This window comes from Temnothorax curvispinosus, unplaced genomic scaffold (genome assembly GCF_003070985.1).
Source record: "Temnothorax curvispinosus isolate PA1 unplaced genomic scaffold, ASM307098v1 QBEX01008353.1, whole genome shotgun sequence".
Taxonomy (NCBI): Eukaryota; Metazoa; Arthropoda; class Insecta; order Hymenoptera; family Formicidae; genus Temnothorax; species Temnothorax curvispinosus.
In genome coordinates, this window is record NW_020218133.1 from 83690 (window position 1) to 103700 (window position 20011).

Below are 20011 nucleotides of genomic sequence, written 5' to 3' on the forward strand. Positions count from 1 at the left end.
AAAAAAACAAACGTTCGATCGTCCGGTTGAGCCGTGTGATCGTCTCAAATATATAAACGCCTGGAATGAAGGGGGATATTCGCGGCGATCGCAATTCGCAATTTCGTCGTCGGCGAAGACGTTCTCGAACTCCGTAAAAATAAACGTAGCCAAATGCGAGGGGAAAAATGCCGGAGGGGTGAAAAGATATGGACGGTGGAAATGCAGAAGCCGCGGCGGAAAATTGCCGAGAGCTTTTTGTTATTCCGACGAAAAGTTTCGCCATGCTGATTGGATGATAATGAGCCTCGAAAAGTGCGAAAACGAACCGGCGGCGTGCCGGTCGACTTTGAGCAAAGTTTAAGAGCGGAACAGCCCCGGCGCGTTGTTATGACGTCAGGCGTCTCAACCACCCGCCCGCGCGGAACTTTTTTATCTTCCAATCCACTTAATCCGAGGAAGCCGAGTTTCCTTATCGCGACCGACCAGGTGAATTCGCTTTCGTTCGTCCCCCGCTGTCGCCCGAGAAGGAAGGGGGGAGGGGGGGTTAAAACTCGGCTCCTCTCGCAAAAATACGCAATTATCGTTACATCCTATTATCGACGAAACGGCAGAAATCCATTCCGCGGACTGTCGAACCTCTCCGCAATTTCATTCGGGTCGTGCGTTTCCCGGTATACGGGGTGAGACGGAAAGTCAGCCCCTCTCTCGTCGAAAGGTAATCCGCGACGTTCCAGTAGCCCGTTTCGCCGTGATATACCGAGTGATATAGGATTTGAGGGAATTGAAGGGGAGAAAAAAAAATAGGTCCTCGTCAAGCGGTGACGCGTCAGTTAATTCTCGCTCGCTAAATTTCACTGTGACTTCCCGGCCACCTCGTACACCGTGTATCGGCGGCAAGAATAGAAATCTCTTTGGCGTTCGATTACCGAAGCTATTGGCGGGGTGAGATTTATTGACGCTATCGATTGCCGAATGCCCTGGCGCCGGCGTGTTAGTGTTGAAAATGTTAGCCCGCATTCGTTTCGCGCTCGTAATACGTTCAACATCGAGAAACGCGTGAAAGCGGACAGTGCGAATGGATGCAGATAGAGAGTTTGCGAACAGTTTACGCAAAAAAAAAAAAAATAGGAAAAAAAAACCAGGAGAGAACACTGAAAGCTGTATGAATCTGTAATTACCCCGACGTGCGACGGCTTCCCGCCGAATGATTTCTTTGGAAAAACAAAAAGAAAAAGGCTGGGTTAATCAATGTGATAATATATACCTCCATACGTGTGTGTGATTATATATCGATGTCGAGCCTCTGGCTATGAGAATACGCGAAGAAGCCTCTATTAAAATAAAGCGATGTCTGTTATCTATGTTGAAACAAATTTGCAAGCAAGACTGCGATATGAGATGAGTCTTACATGTTATCATGACCATGTACTTATTGTTAGATAACTAAAAATATGTACTTAGGGCTCTCAAAAGTATGACTGAAGATAAGCAAAGTTAATATTTCAGATACAATGTTATAAGACATAAGCGCTTCGAAGATAGAGGCCTGATTTGTAGTCAGTTAATTATACAGTTTTGTATCAATTTTATTGTATAATTTAATTTTGCATGAAAAGAAAGAAATGGACTTACCTGGCTGACACTCTTGTCCTTGATCTTCTCGAGGGTTAACCGTTCCTTGACGTAGTGAAGCTTGAGGATTTCCTTGATGCGTTTCTTGTCCTGCAGCATCTGCTTTACGCCCGGCTCATCCAACGCGTCATTGCTGGGCGCGAAGAGGGTAACGTCAGTCAGGTGATTGATGGAGGACATGATATCGTCCCCGAAATCGCGGATGGTTTCGTAAAACTTGTACACCGGTCCGTCCTCCTTTTCCTACATGGAGAGAAGAGATTTCTGTCGATCGGTTACGCATTACTCGCCGCGCCTCGGTTTTACGAGGAGCCATGTCGAGGAAAAAAAATGAGACGCAAATGGGGAAAAGCGAGAGAAAAAAGGAGAGAGAAAGAGAGAGAGAAAGAGAAAAAAATAGGGAGAAACGTAAAAGACGACATCAGAGATTACTTACGAGAGGGGTCGAAAGAGGTCGATGGCGTCCAATTTCGGCTCGAAGTCATTAATGTTCCATTACACGTTAATCAAAGAGGAAGAGGCACCATCTCGCAGATTAAGGCGTAACGGAATTTTACATGAACCTCGCCGAATCTCTCTCTGGACGTCAATTTACTCTCGGGAGAAAAACATTGGAAAGCGAGGAAAAATAAGAAAAGTTGTAGAGGATTCGGGGAGAAGTTGGACGGTTGGAAGAAACAGGTCAACGTGCGGCGCGGAGTTCACGAAGCTCTCGACTTTTCGTCGTGTTTCTCGGACAGTCTTATCGCATCCTTGTTTTTCGTACATTTAATCGTCCGTTATTCACGGCGAGGCGTATTTGAATCCAGCTGGAATTCCTGCTCAAACGAAAGCTTACAGAACCGATTATACCGAGTCGTCCGCGCGCTCGTGAATGGTGTCTAATAGAAAACGAGGAGGCGTGAAAGCCACGTAATCCCGAAAAATAAAATCCTTTGTGAGAGGCGACGATTGCGCCGGTATAGGGCGCCAAGAGATCTCCTCGAGGGATCGCTTAAAATGAAAAATACTTGAAATTCAGAGGGTTGGCCGCGAGACAGAAACCGTCTCGCAATTAGATCGACGTAACGAACTTGAAACTCCGTGCAACTCTCACGCCGCGAGGAAGAGACGGAATGAATTACTTACGGGGAGAAAGACACAAGGTGGTAAGGGAAAAGAAAGCGTGACTGGGACGTGACCGTTAGTGGTTCACGGAAGCGGCAACATTACGTGACCCACATAATTTCTTCTTCGTCCGAATTGCCCGAAAATGTCAATCGCGCTTCCTGTATGGAAACTGCAGGAAGATCATGCGGCACGATCAAATTTTGGAAATTTAATTGTAGTACAACTCAAAGAAATAAAAACATAGGTTCGAAGGAATTTGGTTGCAGAATGGAGACTCAAGGAAAAATAACGAGCTATAAATTTTGATAAGGGATTTGGAATTCCATCGAAAAAATAAGCGAGCAAAACTTATTGGAATATTAACTCGTATCTCGCAATTTTCCGATGATACCGTATAAGAAGCTGAAAATATCCCGTAATGTTGAAGTACGACATGTCTATATCGGAATCATGATGAGACATCAGCTCTTTTAAAAAATAAAAAAGTTTTCTTCTTCAGAAATGTCAAAGTGTCATATTCGAAAAGAGTTGCCATCGGAAATTATTAATATAATTTGCCTCTTCTTTCTTGCACAATATGACAAGACCGCAAATTTAAGACAAGTTTAAAAAATATTTTAGGGCAGTAGAGGTAAATCGTAAATGGGTTGTAACTTGGCAAGTACTTGTTCTAAAGTATATGCGTGGTTCTTTTGATAAATCTCAACTGGAGATCGTGCATTTTCTGACGAAACACGTGACTTATGCGAGACATTTTGGAAGAAATGAAAAATTCAGACATGTAACCCGACAAGGAATGGTTAAGAGATAGATTTTTCTCCTTAAAGATCTCGGTGAGAGAAGCACGAAAGGTCTTACGGGTCTTTCTCGGGTGAAAAAGGCACGCTTTACGAGATATCGTAAAGAAACTGCGAGATGTTAAAAATTTCGCGAGGCCGAGGGGAGTAACACAAAAGTTAAAACGGACACCTCGTACAACTCCTGTCGGATCGTATTACACCGTGGGTGGGAAAAAAACCGGGAAGGTAATTAACGAGGCGGCAGTTAAGCTATTCACGAGCCTGCAGCTTCGACGTGGTTCTCGGTGTCCATAGACGAGCTTAATGAGAGAGAATGACTGGAAAAGAGGAGGAGAAAGGGGAGAGGAACTTTCGGCGCGAGATGAATAGCAGGGGGAAATCGGGAAAACAATAGAGAGAGAGAGAGAGTACAACAGGAAATCCGATCATCGTGCCGGAAAATCACCTTCGGGCGTTTCCTGATTTACGCGAACGACGCAAGAGAGAAATAGTTCTTTCCCAGTTTTTTGCTTCTGTACCTAAGAACAGGAGAGCGCGTGTAACTACTTTGTTGATATAAAGGAGCGAATGTTGATTACAATGCCGAAATCAAGAAGTGAAGTAACGTTAAAGGAAAATATTTGAAAATGTATGTTTTCCTCGAGAAATTCTCGACTCTCCGATCGTTACGTCTCTCTCGGCACGTACGCGAGTGCAAAATTACACGATTCTCGTACCGGTCGGGTAATATTACTAAAAGGGTAGAATTTATGCACCCCCGGGTTAGAACAACATCGGCTTTCGAGCGGGAAAAATCCGCGGAAGTCATTTCTCCCCCTTTCCCATGTCCGCCAAACGCCGTCGGCATTTCCCTTGTGGCACGAATCTCTCTCTCTCTCTCTTTCCCGTTCTATCCCCTCCTACTCCTCGCCGCTTATTTATTTCAACCCCCTTTCCTCCACTCTTCCTTTCGTTCTTTTTACTCGTCCCTCGTTAATCTCTCTTTTGCAGGTTCGAGGCTTGAGGCCGATGGGGAAGCTAGGAGGTAACGAAAAGGGGGATTAACTAGGCATCTGAAGGCGTTGAGAGAGAAAAATATTGACAAAGAACCAGAAAAGAGACATGAAATTGATCGATAGATAAGAGGCAGAGAGAGGTATACGGGAAGTGAGGCAAAATCGTAATAGAAGTTGATCGGCGGTCGTTAGCCGAGTTGTCTATCCGAACGAACGAGAAGGACGAGTTTAATAACGATACGTGGCTACTGCTAAGGTTTCCTATGCCGGGATAAATTAATAAAAATGTAAGGGCGAAAATGTGCGCGACAAGGCTCGCCCGTGTGGCGGAAAGAAGAATTCTTTTCCGCAACTTGAAATCGTATCGATCGGCGAAGGCTCGTTCCTCTATTTTTTTTCCTCTCGCCGACTCCGTTCTTTTGTATTCAGAGCATCGAACCAAGAAGTTGTATATACATGTTGGCGAACTTTCGCTCCGGAGCAAAAATATATCTCGGAACAGTATACCGTCTCGAGTAGCTGAGATTGTCGATGTTCGTTGCGAATCCTTAATTATTTCGAGAATTTTGGAGACTTAAGTAGTTCAGTGGCTTCAGTGGATTCAATAAATTACGATTGGAATCCAGAGAATGCATGCAGTATCCTCTTTAATAATTTTAAAAAATTTGAATTACTGATCATCTTCTGTTAACGAAATTATTTTGATTAGACATGTCCTACTTCGTTACTCGTTATTGTTTTATTTTCTTTCATTTATTCCTAGTTTCGTCGCGGTTATATTGAATTTATTTCTTGGACTCGTATTTTCCTTTTTTTTTTTTTTTTTAGAACGGATCAGCGGAACGAGATTCCTCGATCGCATTTTCAATATAAATAGCATAGATTCGCTCGTAGATTCTACTACTTGTGTATAAGGATCTATAAGTATTTAAGGATCAAACGATCCACATCGGCTATTCCCGAATGTCAGAACCCAAGGATTCTCGATCTCCCGATCGTCCGAATCCAAGGACCGAGAGACCTAGCGTTCCCGAAATCCGAGAATTCGAAGTTTCGGGAGATCTTCGGCCTCGGGGAAACATCCAGGGACCGAACGATCCGCGAATCCAGGGATCCCGGAGGTACAACACCCCGGCATTCGAGGATTCCGAATGCGTCCGATCGGGGGATCGAACGGATCCGCGGATTCGCCCGTCCTCCGGCGACGAGATTTGGAAGTCTGAAAAAGTGTCGTGTGTATTTTAGGTCTCATGACGAGTTCATTTTAGTAAGTACTTACGATGCCCTATACGACATGCAGAGTCCAATAGAGACATGCAAAGCACCACAGAATAACATCATTGAGTCAATATAAAGGTAAGTAAACACATGTACACAATTGTTTCAAGAAAAAAAAGGAATAAAAAAAAAAAAACGGTTCGTTCGACGGTACAGAGGGATCACGCGCGCGGCTCCTCACGCGACTCCGGAAGAGAAATCGATCCTCCGGTCTTTCGCTCGTTTCTCCCGAAGACGTGACGCCGTTTTGAGGTGCACACGTCCTCCCCCCTCGTCAGCGGAAAAGATTGATCGCGCTCCCGCTATTTTGATTTTCCTTTTTTCCTCCGCTATCGTCGATATTCGGGTATTAATATTGCTTGTAAATTGATCGAACGACCGTAGAAAGAGCGAGTTATTTCGTCCGCGCTACGGCGAGCCGCGCAGGCTTAATTAGTCACTGATCACGACGATCAGTCATTTGCAACTGCGATTAATCGGGCGGATTCATTCCGCGGTCGAATTGGCCCCGTCGCGTCGCGTCGCGCCCGCGTCGTGAACGCGACAGCGCGATTTTTCGATGGAGGGTCCTCCGGCGTATTGTAAATTACAAGTCGAGATTATCAGGAGGTAATTAATAGAGAAACGCCAGCGCGCGCGCGGAAATTTAGTGCGTTCAATGCCCGCCCGGACGGGCAATTACGATAAACGTCATTTCGCATGAAAACGACGGTATCGCTGTACAACGCCACGATATCATCGTGAGTAATGGCAAGACGACGACGCCGCGAGCTTTGCGCATTTCGCGTCGCGGAAAATTTCGTTTCTCGCCCGCGGCTCGCGCGAGGGGGGGGGGGCTAATTGTGATCTATGGCACCGCCGAGGATTTCTATCAAGACGCTCCGTTTGCAATTGACATCTCTTTCGATCGACTCCACGAAAGAGACAGAGGGGGGCTACAGCTATCCAATAAATATCTTCGCAAACCAAGTCGATCGTTCGGGATTATCGGACGGATCTGATGACCCGGGGACTTGAGGACCGCGCAGAGTCCGAACGTCCCCTCACCGGATTCCCGAAAATCCCGAGATCCTGCATTTAATTCTCTAGACTATGCATTAATTGTAATTGCGGGTGCCCTAAGGGAGACGTATACGAGCGGCGAGAGTTGTTTTCTCAAAGAATTTAGCGTCGACTTTTCTTTAGCAAGAATTTAATTCAAGAGCGCTTACCGCGAGCGCTCTTTAATTTTCATTTTCCCGAAGAGCTCGGGAAATTAAGTCCGAGATTATGCTCTCCCGCTAAAGAAAAATGGACGAAAAGTTGCACGGGAAAAGATAATACTCTCCCACGGCCAATATACGCGTCTCTCTCGCGGGGCATCCTGTAATAACGGATATACAGCGGATAGATTAGGTGATGAGGTGATTCAAAAAGGAAGATGAATGATAACAGCGTTTATGATCGAATGCGCTGATAAAATATGTCACGTGAGATCGTGGCTATGCCTTTATGTGAATGTCGCGTGGGTCCGTATCATGATCTGTGAGAATCATGGGAAACGCGGCTTCCCTAAGTTATATACCTTTACACGCGCACACACACGCATACACACGCCGAAGCAAGTTTCGCCCCGCTACGCTTATAAATCTTCAGTATCGCATGCGACGAAGTAACCGAGGCGAAGTAATCTGTCTATAAATAACGGCGAAAGATCTCCCGCCTTCCTCCCCTCCCCCCCACGCGAAGCTTTTGTATCTCCGCGGATTCTGAACTCTTCTAAACTTTTTTGGAGACTCCTGCGTCCTCGGATCTTCGACGGGATCCTTAGATCGCTAAGAATCCCGTCGATTACATTTTTAGAAATCTCGCGCTAGACGCTTGGATTGTACTATCCACACGTTCGATCACCACGTATCGTATAACTCTTGAATTTTCGCGCTCCCCGCTCTTGGCGCGGTAATAAATCCTTCGATACCTCCCGACAGGGAGATGACGCGAAACTTGATCGACGTGTGTACACGTCGCGTGTATACGCTCTCGTTCTCGACGGCATGCGGCATCCATGGGATCAACAATCAGCACAGGACTAACAAATAGCGGTGCAACGTGCAGTGCGTATAATACTGTCGCTAAACGCCGATCTTTCACGAGAAAGATCTCCATCCGGTCGCGCCTCGTCGTAAAGCGCGCGTTGTCGTTACCCGACGTACAACTGATAAAACTGCTCTTAGCGTCGTTATACGAGCGATGCGCGCGTAGTGTCGGATAATACACTTCGAAAGTGAAATTTGTTTACAGCACATCCGAAGCACGCTAACTTCTCAGGCGACGAGAGCGTTGCGCGAGAGATACCCTCGACGGAGCAACCCTCCCCGTTGCCACTGAGGGGCCGTGATGCGATCAGCTCGCGAAAACGCTTCGACATCTCGCTGTGACTCTATGTGAAAATCGTGGCTATTTACAAAGCACAGCAACGCTGAAGAATGACAGTCTCAGCGAAATGAATATCACACTAGTCGCGAACACGGAATACGTCACGTGGAGAGATTTAGCTTTATACGTAATATACAATCGTGTTATGACTATTGCGTAGTAATAATCGTGTGCATGCGATTGGCTCTCGAGTGCGTTCGCGTGCTCGCTATATCAATCTTCCTTGAGAGATAAGGTGCATTCCCCAGGCGGCAGCTAGGTAATTCGTACGAGCGAGCTGTTTCCAAAGTCATCAGTCAGAACATGAGAATGCTGACTATATAAACCCCATCCCGGTTTCCGAGAGAATTCCCGTCGTTCCCCTTTAACCTCCATTTAACTCTGGTAACACCGGTCCGAAAAATACACTCGTATTTGTCCACACAAATAAAGAGGCGTCTATAAACGATAATCCTTGCCGATCTTATCGATTGTGAAAAAAGAGAGGAGGAAAGCCCGGCGTTCAGAGAGGTTCCGAAAAGCGCGGGAGGGAGCCGAATTCAATCTTCATCAGGAAAGCCATTACAACCGCGGGGAACGAAATTCCACTCGTAAATCCTTTATCGTCGCCGCAACGCCGGACGGAGGAGATCCCTCCCTAAATCCCACTCGATCTCGCGTTAGAAATCCGAACTCGATATATCACGGTAGCCTTCGTACATTATTAGACACGCCCGGGGGTCAGCGGTTTTGGCGGTTACATCGATTTACGGGCTACGGAGATCCAATCGCTCGCTCGCTCGCTCGCCCGTTCGCGACGTCGCTTGTCAAACCTTGTCGGTGTAACGTCGTAACGCCGTAACGTCTGGCCGAAAATTTACGTACCGCACACGGAGTCACGGATAGAGGCGCCGGACGAGCGTTTAAGTTAACTTTTAAGGGTCTCGTAAAAGCCGGCCCGAACTGCTCTTCGTCGGCCGCGTGACTCTTTACTAGTCAGCCGAATGACTGTATTATGGCTTGATAGTCCCAGTTATATCCGCGAAATACACTCGAGTTACATCTCGTAACGTCGACGAGGCCCGCGCCGTGCGCGTCCCCCGAGCGGCGTCGCGACGCGTGTTTTACGACGTTTCGTTCCTGCGTCGCGATTCTCCCTGGAACTTTCTGGTCGTTTTATCGCGAACGGAAAGTTTCGAAGTAATTTCTATTTTGACCATCGTAAAGGTGCATCTCCCAGATCGAAGGGATAACGTGATCGAAAGTCACGCAACTCGTATAAACTCTTTTACTGCCGAGAGAAAGAGATAACGATATAGCTCTTATGTGTTAGAATGTATTTTTTTCTATCAAGTTTTGATACGTTTAGATCTGTGACGCGCGAATGATATTTAAGACAGCAAGCAAATGGCTGTTAAATAATGAAGGATAATAGCTCTGCGTTCGATAAAACGAGGATTCAGCGATTTATACGGCGTTTTAATATCGGAAGTGACTAATGCGTCACGCCTTGTCGGCTTTTCCTACGATAAAAATAGCCCCTTTAAAGCCCGCGGATACGTTTATGTCAGCGCTTGCGTTTCCCAGATTATTAACACGTCATTAGTGTCCGTGTACATTGTTCCGGGCGACACGGGTGACACGCATCCGCGATAAAAACGACCGCGAGCTCTAGATTGGCTATGTGATTGATCGCGAATAAAGTTATTAATGACACGGGCCGATTGTTTGAGCATTTATGTCACCAAAACGCGACGCGTTTATTCTGTTTAACAAGCATACCGATTTAATTGCGCTACCGTTCGTATAAATTCCAATTTTGGAAGTCGCGCTACGGTGGATCTCTCCCTCTCACCGAATCGGAACCGACGATTGAAAATAAAATATCCACTCATTCGATTTTAATACGAGCTGCGTGACTCTTTTTTTTTACGTTTTGTACGGGGAACGCGGTCGCGCGGTGTCGAAGCGCGAATAATCCCGCGAACTATTGTCCGCGATATTTAAAAAGTCCGGGCAGATATCACCGCGCGATTCCGTTTCCGTCGCCGAGAACGGCAACGGCACCGGAGAAGAACGCCCCGGAACTCGCTCTCGCGAACTTTCTTCGACCGGACGCCTTTCTTCCGAGATAAAGCCACTGTCGACACGCGGGTTGCAAGAAGGCAGCGCGGCTTCCCTCCTCTCGATGAGGTACGATTCTCTCGAGGCGGGACGTTGAAATTTACGACGCTTGTTTGGCGCGAGCGAGCGAGCCTCGTCCTCGCCGCGCTTTCCCCAGCAAGCTCGCGCGAAGGAGGGACAGAGAGAGAAACGGGGAGAGCTTTCCGCGGACTTTTTTTCGTCGCGGCATATTTCATTTCCCCGAGACTTCCCGTTTTCTTCTTCGCGCGGCGCGTCGGAACTCGGGCTTCCTTTCCTTTGGATTGTAAATGGCGAACGACCGCGCTGAGTAATGAATCCAGAAGGATCCTTGTTTCGGGTGGCAGACAATCACTCAGCTCTCCGAAACGCTGCGCGGGGGGGAAACTTGAGAAATCTCGAAACACGGGAACGCGAATACCGGAGTATCCGCGGTCTCTCCCAGTGACTCCGGGCATCATTGGATTCTGCGAATCCGTTTGGCGGGATCGTCTTCGACAAGGGCAAAGCCTCATCTGAATCAACAATTTCACCTTCGTAACGTCTATTCGATTTTCTTTTTCTTTTCTGCAACTATTCAATCCAATGGAGGATTAAGACTCTATCGACACGACGAGAATTATTGACATGCACGTTCCATGTCGCGTATGTACGTGTGTCTGGGTGGTACGCGTGTGTGTCCATGTGTGTACGTTTATTTATGCATCCAGACTATGTTCTCATTAACGCGCGTACGCATACACATAACAGTCTATCAGGCATGCGTTTCTACGACGAGACTAAATCGTTCTCTCTGCGAGGCTCGCAGCGTGCGAGTGCAATCGAGTGCGAGGCGTGATTTTCCTTCCTTGGATCTTTGGTCGGGGATCGGTTAAGGGTTGGTTCTGGTACACTTCGGGGTAATCGTCCGCGAGAGCACCGCGATCGATTGTACGCGATGTCCATAATTTATCAGTTAACTGTACGCATCCGGAAGAAAATTCTTCTCTGAGAGATAAACTATTTATAGCATAATTATAATATCGAACGCGTTACCCAACGTTCGTGCTTGGTGTTGTAACAAAAATGTCAGATTACTGAAATAAAACGGCCATAATATTCATTTTATACGGGATATCGTATAAGCAACGCGCATTTTTTTTCTAATTATATTAAATTGACAAACGTGCGATCGATATCTCCATGATGAAAATTTTATCGAATACATTTACTCAGTGTTTAATTTTCAATATCAAATATGTTAATAATTAAGCCATGGGATTAAAACAATTATCAAAACAATTGCAATTGTTCAAAGATTAAAATTTAATACGTCCCACACATTTTTATCTTATCTTCAATTAACTCATCAAATATTTTAATAACGCCTCGAAATCGCGAAATTTTTTTAGATCGACTTTTAGTATGTATGATTCTTTCGGAAATTGCGCAACCTTTTACGACATTCTGTCCAATAAACGATAACATAAATATGCTTTATCTCAATTAGAGATCGTTGAGAAGCGCCTATCAAAACCACGTTATTCTCGTGCTTGTCCTCGTTACTGTCGCATTTTACTCACGTTCTAAAACTCGTACACGAGTGACCTGCCCCGCGAGCATTAACCCAAGTAATTAGTTCACCAAGCTGCACGTAAAAAGGTCACGATTGAACATTGTCCGCGCATAATTTCAAATTGCCGCATTGCGAAGTCGGTCAAATTCGATTCTTGGCTCATCGACAAAATTGAAGTCTTATATCTTCAGAAAAAACGAACATTCGGAAAAATCCACAAATAATAAAATATTTATAATCAATTATCTATAAAATGAAATTGTGTCTCTAATAAATTTTTGGAGTTGATTATGGCAAGATGATAAAAAACCTCTTCCGATTTCATTCGCTTGACAGATTGACGAACCGTAGGAAATAAATTTTGAAAAAATCTGCGGAAATTTATGAGAACCACGGCGTATATATAGAAGATTTGATAATATGGTGTGAAGAGAGACTTTAAAAAATACTTTTCCAATATTGAATTTATCTTACCCCTTTAGATTATTTTAGGATTTCGATTTCAATCAAATCTTTTTTAGAAATTTTTCCAATAGAGCGATCGCAAATCTAAAAAAAAATCAACAACTAAATGCATCAGATGTCTAAATACCTACCGAAGATCTCAACGTTTTTAAAGATCTCCGCTCTTGGAGCAAATTCTTCTGGAAAGACTTCTGAGAGCCTCGTTAGGATGCACGGGAGTCGAGGGTTCAACGATCTGATTTTCTGAATCGCTAATCGGCTGGCGCGGGGTTGCGCCATAAAAAAAAATGAGAGAGAGGAAAGGGGGCCCCGCTTTGATTTGCATCGTAAATAGCGGCGGGTAAACAGTCCCGGGAAAAAGGGCCTCAAAAATCAGGCTGGCCGGCATATAGCGCTGTCGTGCAAAAAAAAGGAGGGCAAAACATACACGGTTCTCTTTTTTTACCGGGCGCGTCAAGCGTGAGGAAGGGCGAGGTGTATGTGGGCCGAGGGCGCGCGGGCTGGGTAGGTAGGTAGAAAGGGTGCTGAAAAAGAGAGGCAATAGGACGCATAAAAAAAACACCGACTACAAAATGCAAAGTCAGCGGCCGCTCTACGCTCGCGAGTGCGCGCGCGCGCGTGTACACGAGTATGCGCGCTCGTTGTGCGTTTCTTCTCTTCTTTTTTTCTTTTTTCTCCTCTCTCTTTTCTTCCTTTCAACGTTCTGCGCTCGCATTCTCGTGAATCTCGCGTGAATCCTTTGCGAGACGCATATAAGCGCGTATACACATGCACACGCGCCCACCTCTCTCGTTCTTCGCTCGCTCCGTGCTGCTCTACTTGCGCGTACGGTGCACGACGGACGCGGAAAAGATGCGCATTAAGCTCTCACGGTGGTTCGCAGTTTGCATAGCTTGGCGACGTCGTGTAATGCGCGCCGGTGTCCGCATTTATGGACGACGTTGTGTGCTCGCGAAAAAACGTGGATCGATGTAACGCGAAGGTACACTCCTCTCCTTTTTTCCGCGAGATACGCGGCACGGCAAAAAGTTCAGCGTGATATCTTCCTCTTCGAGTATGGCTTTTCGTATACGACGAGGTAAGATAGCAGCATCCGAAGATCCAAGAGTAAACGTTCTCCATCTATCGCGAGTCAAATACCTCCTTCGTTACATCGATCCCGAAAACATTTCGCGCGAATAAGATCAGACATCGGCACGCAATGAAGATAACGACGATGAGCGAGAAGGTATGGCGGCGCACGAGAAGAGGCATGAAAAAAACGAAACTTTCAAAAAGACATGAAATCCTCATGGATATACGGAGAGAGAAAAAGAGAGAGAAACATTGAAAGAGACAGATAACGAAAAGGGTGATAGAAGAAAAGCAGAAAATAGGAATAGAATGTATTGCGAAAAACGAAAGAGATCGAGAAGTAGAACGAATGAGTGGTGTGTGAACGTGTGGATGATGTATGTAATGTGTATATGTATGTATCACCACAAAGTAACAAATATGAAACTGACTTGAAATACAGTTCGTATATCTTTTCATTTCTCCTTTACCCACGTCTTTCACATTTCAATTAATACACGGGATGTTTTAGAAAATTTATTCTTTTCAAATCGACCTTTTTTCAGGGATTTTTGACGCGCGGATATATACGATTTTAGGATTTATTACGATAAATTGAATATACAGGTCAGATGCGCGGATCTTTCAAAAGCCGTTCTGTACAATTATGGTGACACATTGACGTGACGGCGATCCGAATGAATGTTTCAGAGCGAAAAAGAGAGATAAAGGCGGAAATGGAGAGTCTAGAGAAAAAGGCGGTGGCGAATTACCTTGAAGGACTGCACAGAGAAACCGGAAACCAGGGTCGGTCCATAACATAAGAAGCGAACAGAAAACAGAAAAAAGGTAAACTTGTAATTAGGTCGTTCGCTGTAAGAGACACTGTAAGCATGTAATTTCCTGCCGAGAGGGTGGTCTGCTTGTGAGAGAGCTGGAGCAAAGGGGGACGAGGGTGGATAGAGTCTTTATCGTGTCTTTCTGTTGATCGATGGATCCAACGTGTGCTATCGGGTGCTGGAAGAACTTATGTTACAGGATGACACGAATGTCGCACAATGCATTTATAAACCAACTCAGAAAAAAATGCCGTTTCGCGTTCCAACGCTCGGATATTTAATAACGTTACGTCAAGAATGTTAATTAATGAAATCATGTAACATTTCGTGATCATCCTGCAAGTTAGAAGGATATGTAAATCGTTCTATATACAAAAGTATCAGGCTTTATAATCGAGAGAAACGTTCGGCGGGACGCGTTTAATCATTCAGCGTTGATTTCATATTTCGCTCGAAACGCTCGAAATGATGTTCAATAGGAAATTTTGAGACGGAAGAGATTTAAACTCGTCAGACTGACAATTGATGAAGTTTCTTCAATAATCGCGACGCAACGCGACTATTAGCGACCGTCGGAATCGAGGACACCTGGTCCGTGTTGAACGAGTTTTAATATTAATACTGCGAATGATGCGCCGATGTTAACTTGTTATTATTGAACAGCCTAGCAGCCAATTAAACTCGCCACGCGTATATGACGCGCAAATATTTACCGCACAATTTCTCTCGGTTACACGGCCGCAAGTACCGGCATAATTTCGCGTAAACGCGCGCGACTGGGTCGTCAGACATTGTCGTTACCGTATTACTTGGCAACGATTATGTCATATACGATTCCACCGAAACGCGGACACGATAAACCCGTCGCTAATTAGCGATTGTCCGGGTTTAATTACGCCGGTACGATACACTATGTCGCATATTTCCACAGTCTGCGCGAGAGATTCCCGCGATTGCTGCTGTCGAGGTTCGACAAAAGCGCGATGCAAAAGAAAAAAGAGATAGAGACAGAAAAAATGTGCCGGGCGCAGTGCCTGTGCAATGCAGGAATTTTTAAGTCCCGCAACCGTATCGATTAAATCGACTCTGACGCGTGATCGCGAAAAGATGGACGCAATCGCGTAATCTGTGGAATGCGAAATATGAGTATGGGGAGAGAGCAGTATCGATGGGGTAGTATACTGTAAAGGTGCGAGCTTTGCAGATGTTTGAGTATCAATCGTAAGGCATACCTTCAGATGTTTTACAGCTCTATAAAATCATATTTTGCGCAGGTTGCGCAGCAGTCTGCTGCAGTGATAGTAAAGTACAGACGAGGTTTATATATCGAATATGAGAAGGCAAACGACGATCTTGTTTCACCGCTGAAGGAATATAAGCATCGTACACTCGAAATTTAAAGTAATCCCGCGGTTGCGAAAAATTCCCAGTTCTAAATTCTAAATCTAAATCATTATTTAAATGCTTTTTCCTATAGTCGGATATTTTATGATTATTTATATGTAGTCGGTGGATGTATATATGGAATGTTTAAAACTCTCGCTCACGGAACCGGTCAGCTCCGGCTGACGTCGACGGCGCGGAATTACACGTCGATTTCTAATTTCTGCCGAAGACAGAATTCGCGCTCGGCCGTCACGTCGGTCGGCCGGGGGCACGAGCGAAATTCCGCTCGAGTGAGCGGCTGTCTATTTTGGTCGCGACGAACCGATAATTAATTACGACACGAGGACCCGGAAAACGCGAAAATGTCACCCGGTCGGTCGGGCCGCGCCGCGAATTGTCATATAGCCGCGCGTAGACACGTTCTCCGGCGGCGCGCATCTCGCGTGTCAGATGCACCCGTACACCGCATATATAATAAGCACACACAGGACATGTCCCGGTTTAACTTTTCAAGGGAATTACGCGTGAAACGCGCCACGGCGACGCGGCGTGTTATCCCATTTGAAATGCGAGAAGGTTTCTCGGATGCGCCGGATACTCTCCAGCGATTCCTCTGCACGGTGTTCAAATCCACAGAGGGCTGGTAATGCATGGGCTATGGTAGTGAGGTTTCGAGTACTCGAGCATTAAAGCATATCCGAGATGCCCGACGATTCGACGAATTAATCGGATTTCTTGTTCTTCGACTTAAAAAAAAAGAAAAAAAAATTGCGCCGATCTTTCGATAAGATTTTTGTCACCTGCGATTCGCGATTTCCAGTCGAACAATTTTTGTCGAATAAAATTTTCGCTTCCCGCGCGCGTTTTCACGCGCGTGACGTGCCTCATTACCATTCGAAACGTTCATTTTCCATGCCAATGAGCGGTCAATTAGCGGACAATTCGCAAATGTCGATTTTCGCTTCTCGCATCGGTCGCCCCAGCATCGTTTGGCTTTCAGCTTCCTGCCGTTGTGAAATGGCGCGGGACGTAGGCACGCGCGCGATACATTCGGTCGACGTAATTCAATTTCGAGCGCGGTCGGATTAAACAATAATACGTTAAAGGATCGCTTGTACCGGTGCGCGCGTTGCGTCGAGCACGCGACGATTTTTACGGTATTTTTTTTTGCCGATCTCTCATCGGAGACGGTCACGTCGAAAGTGGAATCGATGGCCCTTGTTGATCGCGTCAAAATACCATTCGGAAATTTCGGACAAATATTTTGCCATTTTTTCCGACGAGGGAAGGGAAAAAAAACGCGAAACATTTCTCCACTGCACGTGAAATCAATATTTTCTTCGTTTTCGCGATATAACATGATTTTTGTTCACTTTGTGTCAACAGATTTTTTGTTACATGTTTGCGCGCAGTATAACGGTTATCTAAAAAGTTTGCGTAACACAATAAAAGCTCCACCGCATCGATCGATTATTTGATTTTTTTTTCAATACATCGCGGGCATTAGTGGGAACGCAAATCATAAATTTCGAACGCGTTCTCGAATGCACAAAGTATACGAGAGAAACGGTGACAAATGCTTAAAAAAAATACGCGGCACTTAATCGTTACGCGATTTGGTGCACGCATTTTAATCTGCGATAAATCGGCGGCCAAATCAAATAATAACTGTGCGACAGACCGGGAATCGTTTATGTTCACACCCGACTGTCATCAAGCCCGATCAATTTTCCATTACTTTCCCTCTCGTCAATAACGCTTTGCGGTCCATTCTGACCATCGCCCGCGCCGGTTCATTCGCGAAAATCTCTCCTGCCGCGCGCTGATATGTATTTACTCGGACTTTTTATTACGCTCACGTTCACGCACCAGGATGCATTTTATGGGCATATTAATTTCTTTTTATCGCATTGACGAAATATACGATCCACTATATACATACACGCTTACCCATCGATGCGTGCATTTATTAATCTTAATTCCATCTGTTTAACATTTTACTCGCGAGAAAAGAATAAATGTTAATTTTATTACAGATAATTATTTTCCTCTCGCGAAGATTAGAAAAAGCAGTTACAAAAACCGCGCGCGCGCCATAAAGAAACTTGGAATAATTTCGCGTGCGTTTTACAATCTCGAATAGTGGAACGTTGTAAATAAAACTCTGGTTCCTGTTTTGCCGTATCATTATTTTAACATCTCGTGTTCAATGTTACGCGTTTATTTGCCACCCTTATTATCGTGCAACGAAGCACAAACATTCGCGCAATTTTCTTTTCCAGAAAATTATATACACACCACCACCCGCGCGGAGATTAGGAAAATAATTCTGCAATTCAAAAGAGCGCGGTTTCGTCGTGCGGAATAATTTCACGTTATCACGCGTGCATTACTCGATCTCAGATGGAGGGATATGAAATTGCGCACGGAGGATTACCGAGCAGCGAGTACACGTCCGTTCAGCGAATTTTCCGCGCGATCGTGCTGAGACTGCGAGTCCCGGTGAATTTATACGCGGTGAGTGACCCGAAGCGGCTGCGCGATTCCGAGTACATTCGTGTCTTCCTGTCGATTCTGTATTATTCACGGAACAGAGAAACCCGCGACTTTCTTGGCGAATTTTCAGCAGCCGGGAAAATCCGACAGCTGCGCGACCCACTTTCGGCGGCAGTCATTGACAATTTGACGAGCTGGCAGCCCGAGGGGAGCGTCACCGGAATGAGACACTTAACGGAATGCAATGCCGGACATAACGAATCGATAACGCCACCGGCTATACACCCACGGCACAGACTTCGCGTTTGCAATGACGGAAATATTTCATGAAATGCGGGCGATTATGTTCGGAGCATTGATTATTCCGACGGTTATTGAGGAACGAAGGATTCGGAAAGTCATGATTTTTGAAAAGGTGAAATGATTTGTGAGTTCCCTTGAATCCCGAGTTCTTTTATGCAAAAATCATCGGTTTTTCGATCACTTCGCTCCGTCAAGATTGTATTTTTCCCCTTCGGATTTTCAGTTCGAGTATCAGGCACATCTCGCAATAAGATTCTTCTCGCGCGCTGACTGTCTGTCATTACGTACCTATATGAATCGGTATGTCAGCTTTAAGAAAATAATTTTCCGCGGCACCGTTTTATCCAAGGGAGGGGGGTAACTTTCCCTCTTCCCGATAAAAACTTTTTCCGACATGCGCGAACTCCGCAATTCGATTCTACCTCAATCTTAATTCCCACTCCTCCCTTTCCTATAACCCTCGACATTAAAGCGCGTTACCGCCACGTAGCTTTTGCCCGATGGTTACGCTCGCTTGCTGCAAACTAAACTGATCCCGTGCACTAACTGTATGCGCAACCACGGAAGCGCAATAATTCAATGAGCAAGTACGGGTACCTGAGTCCCGTCGTGAACGAGCAAGTAGGCCGTTTTGAAGTGGCTCGTTGTACCGGAAGGCCATAATGAAACCGCCCGCACATACTCCGCCACGGCATAGTGAAATCTTTAACCGCCGAATTAACGCTGTGAGGGAGGGACGCGATGCGCACGTGCGCTACGACGTGACACGAAGTACGATAATTTTCTCGCTAAAAAGTGGAGGAAAAAGCAGTGAATCTGTAAACCGACATGTTGTCATTTTCTACGCGCTTTTTTATATATTTTTTCAGGTAATCTTTTTAATCTCCGGGTCGCTAACGTTATCTCTGAAATTTTGAAGTTTCGCTGGGTCTCTTAATTCTCAAAAATTTAATATTTGCAACATTCAAAGCGTTAAAATTTTATGTTCGAACTTAGTAATTCGCGATTTGAGCTTCTAAATATTTATAAAATTTTTCAAAGTCTGAATCCCCCCTTCTTCGTCCGTTGACTGTCAAATCTTTAAAAATGTTCGATGCGGTTTCAAAGCGATTGTAGACGGATTCTCCGGTCTGAGATATTCGGATATCCTGAATATGTGGAAAAGATGCGGCCTCTCGACACGACGGTTGCCAATGCATAGCGCATCGAGCACGGCACTTTTGCGAGCGAGACGGATTTCGAGCGTCTCGCTTCGTTTCAATTTTTCTCTCGACGGAGGAATTTCACTTTCCGCAACGGGGGGGATTGATAACTCGGCTGGGAGATTACGGTGGCAGCGAAGAAATGCAAAGGCGATCGGCTCGAGGGAGGAGGGGGTCGCGGAAGATCGCCAGGCGGCCGAGGGGATTCGAAGCGGGAATCGAAGCGGCTCCGGATGCCCGGATGCCGTGAAACTCGAATTGTTCTACATAATTTCCGATTAGTGTGTCTCGTCCGGAGGAATTACAGTTACTAAGCTCCTTCACCCTCTGTGGAATTTCGCCGACTGCCCCTCGCCGCCACTCTCATGAGCGCCGCGCT

At 45.6% G+C, this 20011-nt stretch overlaps 1 protein-coding gene across 7 annotated transcripts in view; it reads right to left on the reverse strand.

Moving 5' to 3' along the window:
- LOC112457842 (fasciclin-1) overlaps positions 1-20011 on the reverse strand; it is a 222842-nt gene that overhangs the window by 13194 nt on the left and 189637 nt on the right. For 2 of the 7 annotated variants that reach the window (XM_025021131.1, XM_025021137.1), the window contains exons 8-11: positions 14180-14188; positions 5799-5804; positions 1615-1857; positions 1161-1193 (exon numbers count right to left, since the gene is read on the reverse strand). In XM_025021131.1, the coding sequence (XP_024876899.1) occupies positions 1161-1193; positions 1615-1857; positions 5799-5804; positions 14180-14188 (291 nt within the window). The remainder of the gene's footprint in view (positions 1-1160; positions 1194-1614; positions 1858-5798; positions 5805-14179; positions 14189-20011) is intronic. The other 5 variants (XM_025021138.1, XM_025021136.1, XM_025021133.1 and 2 more) reach the window with 4 other exon arrangements.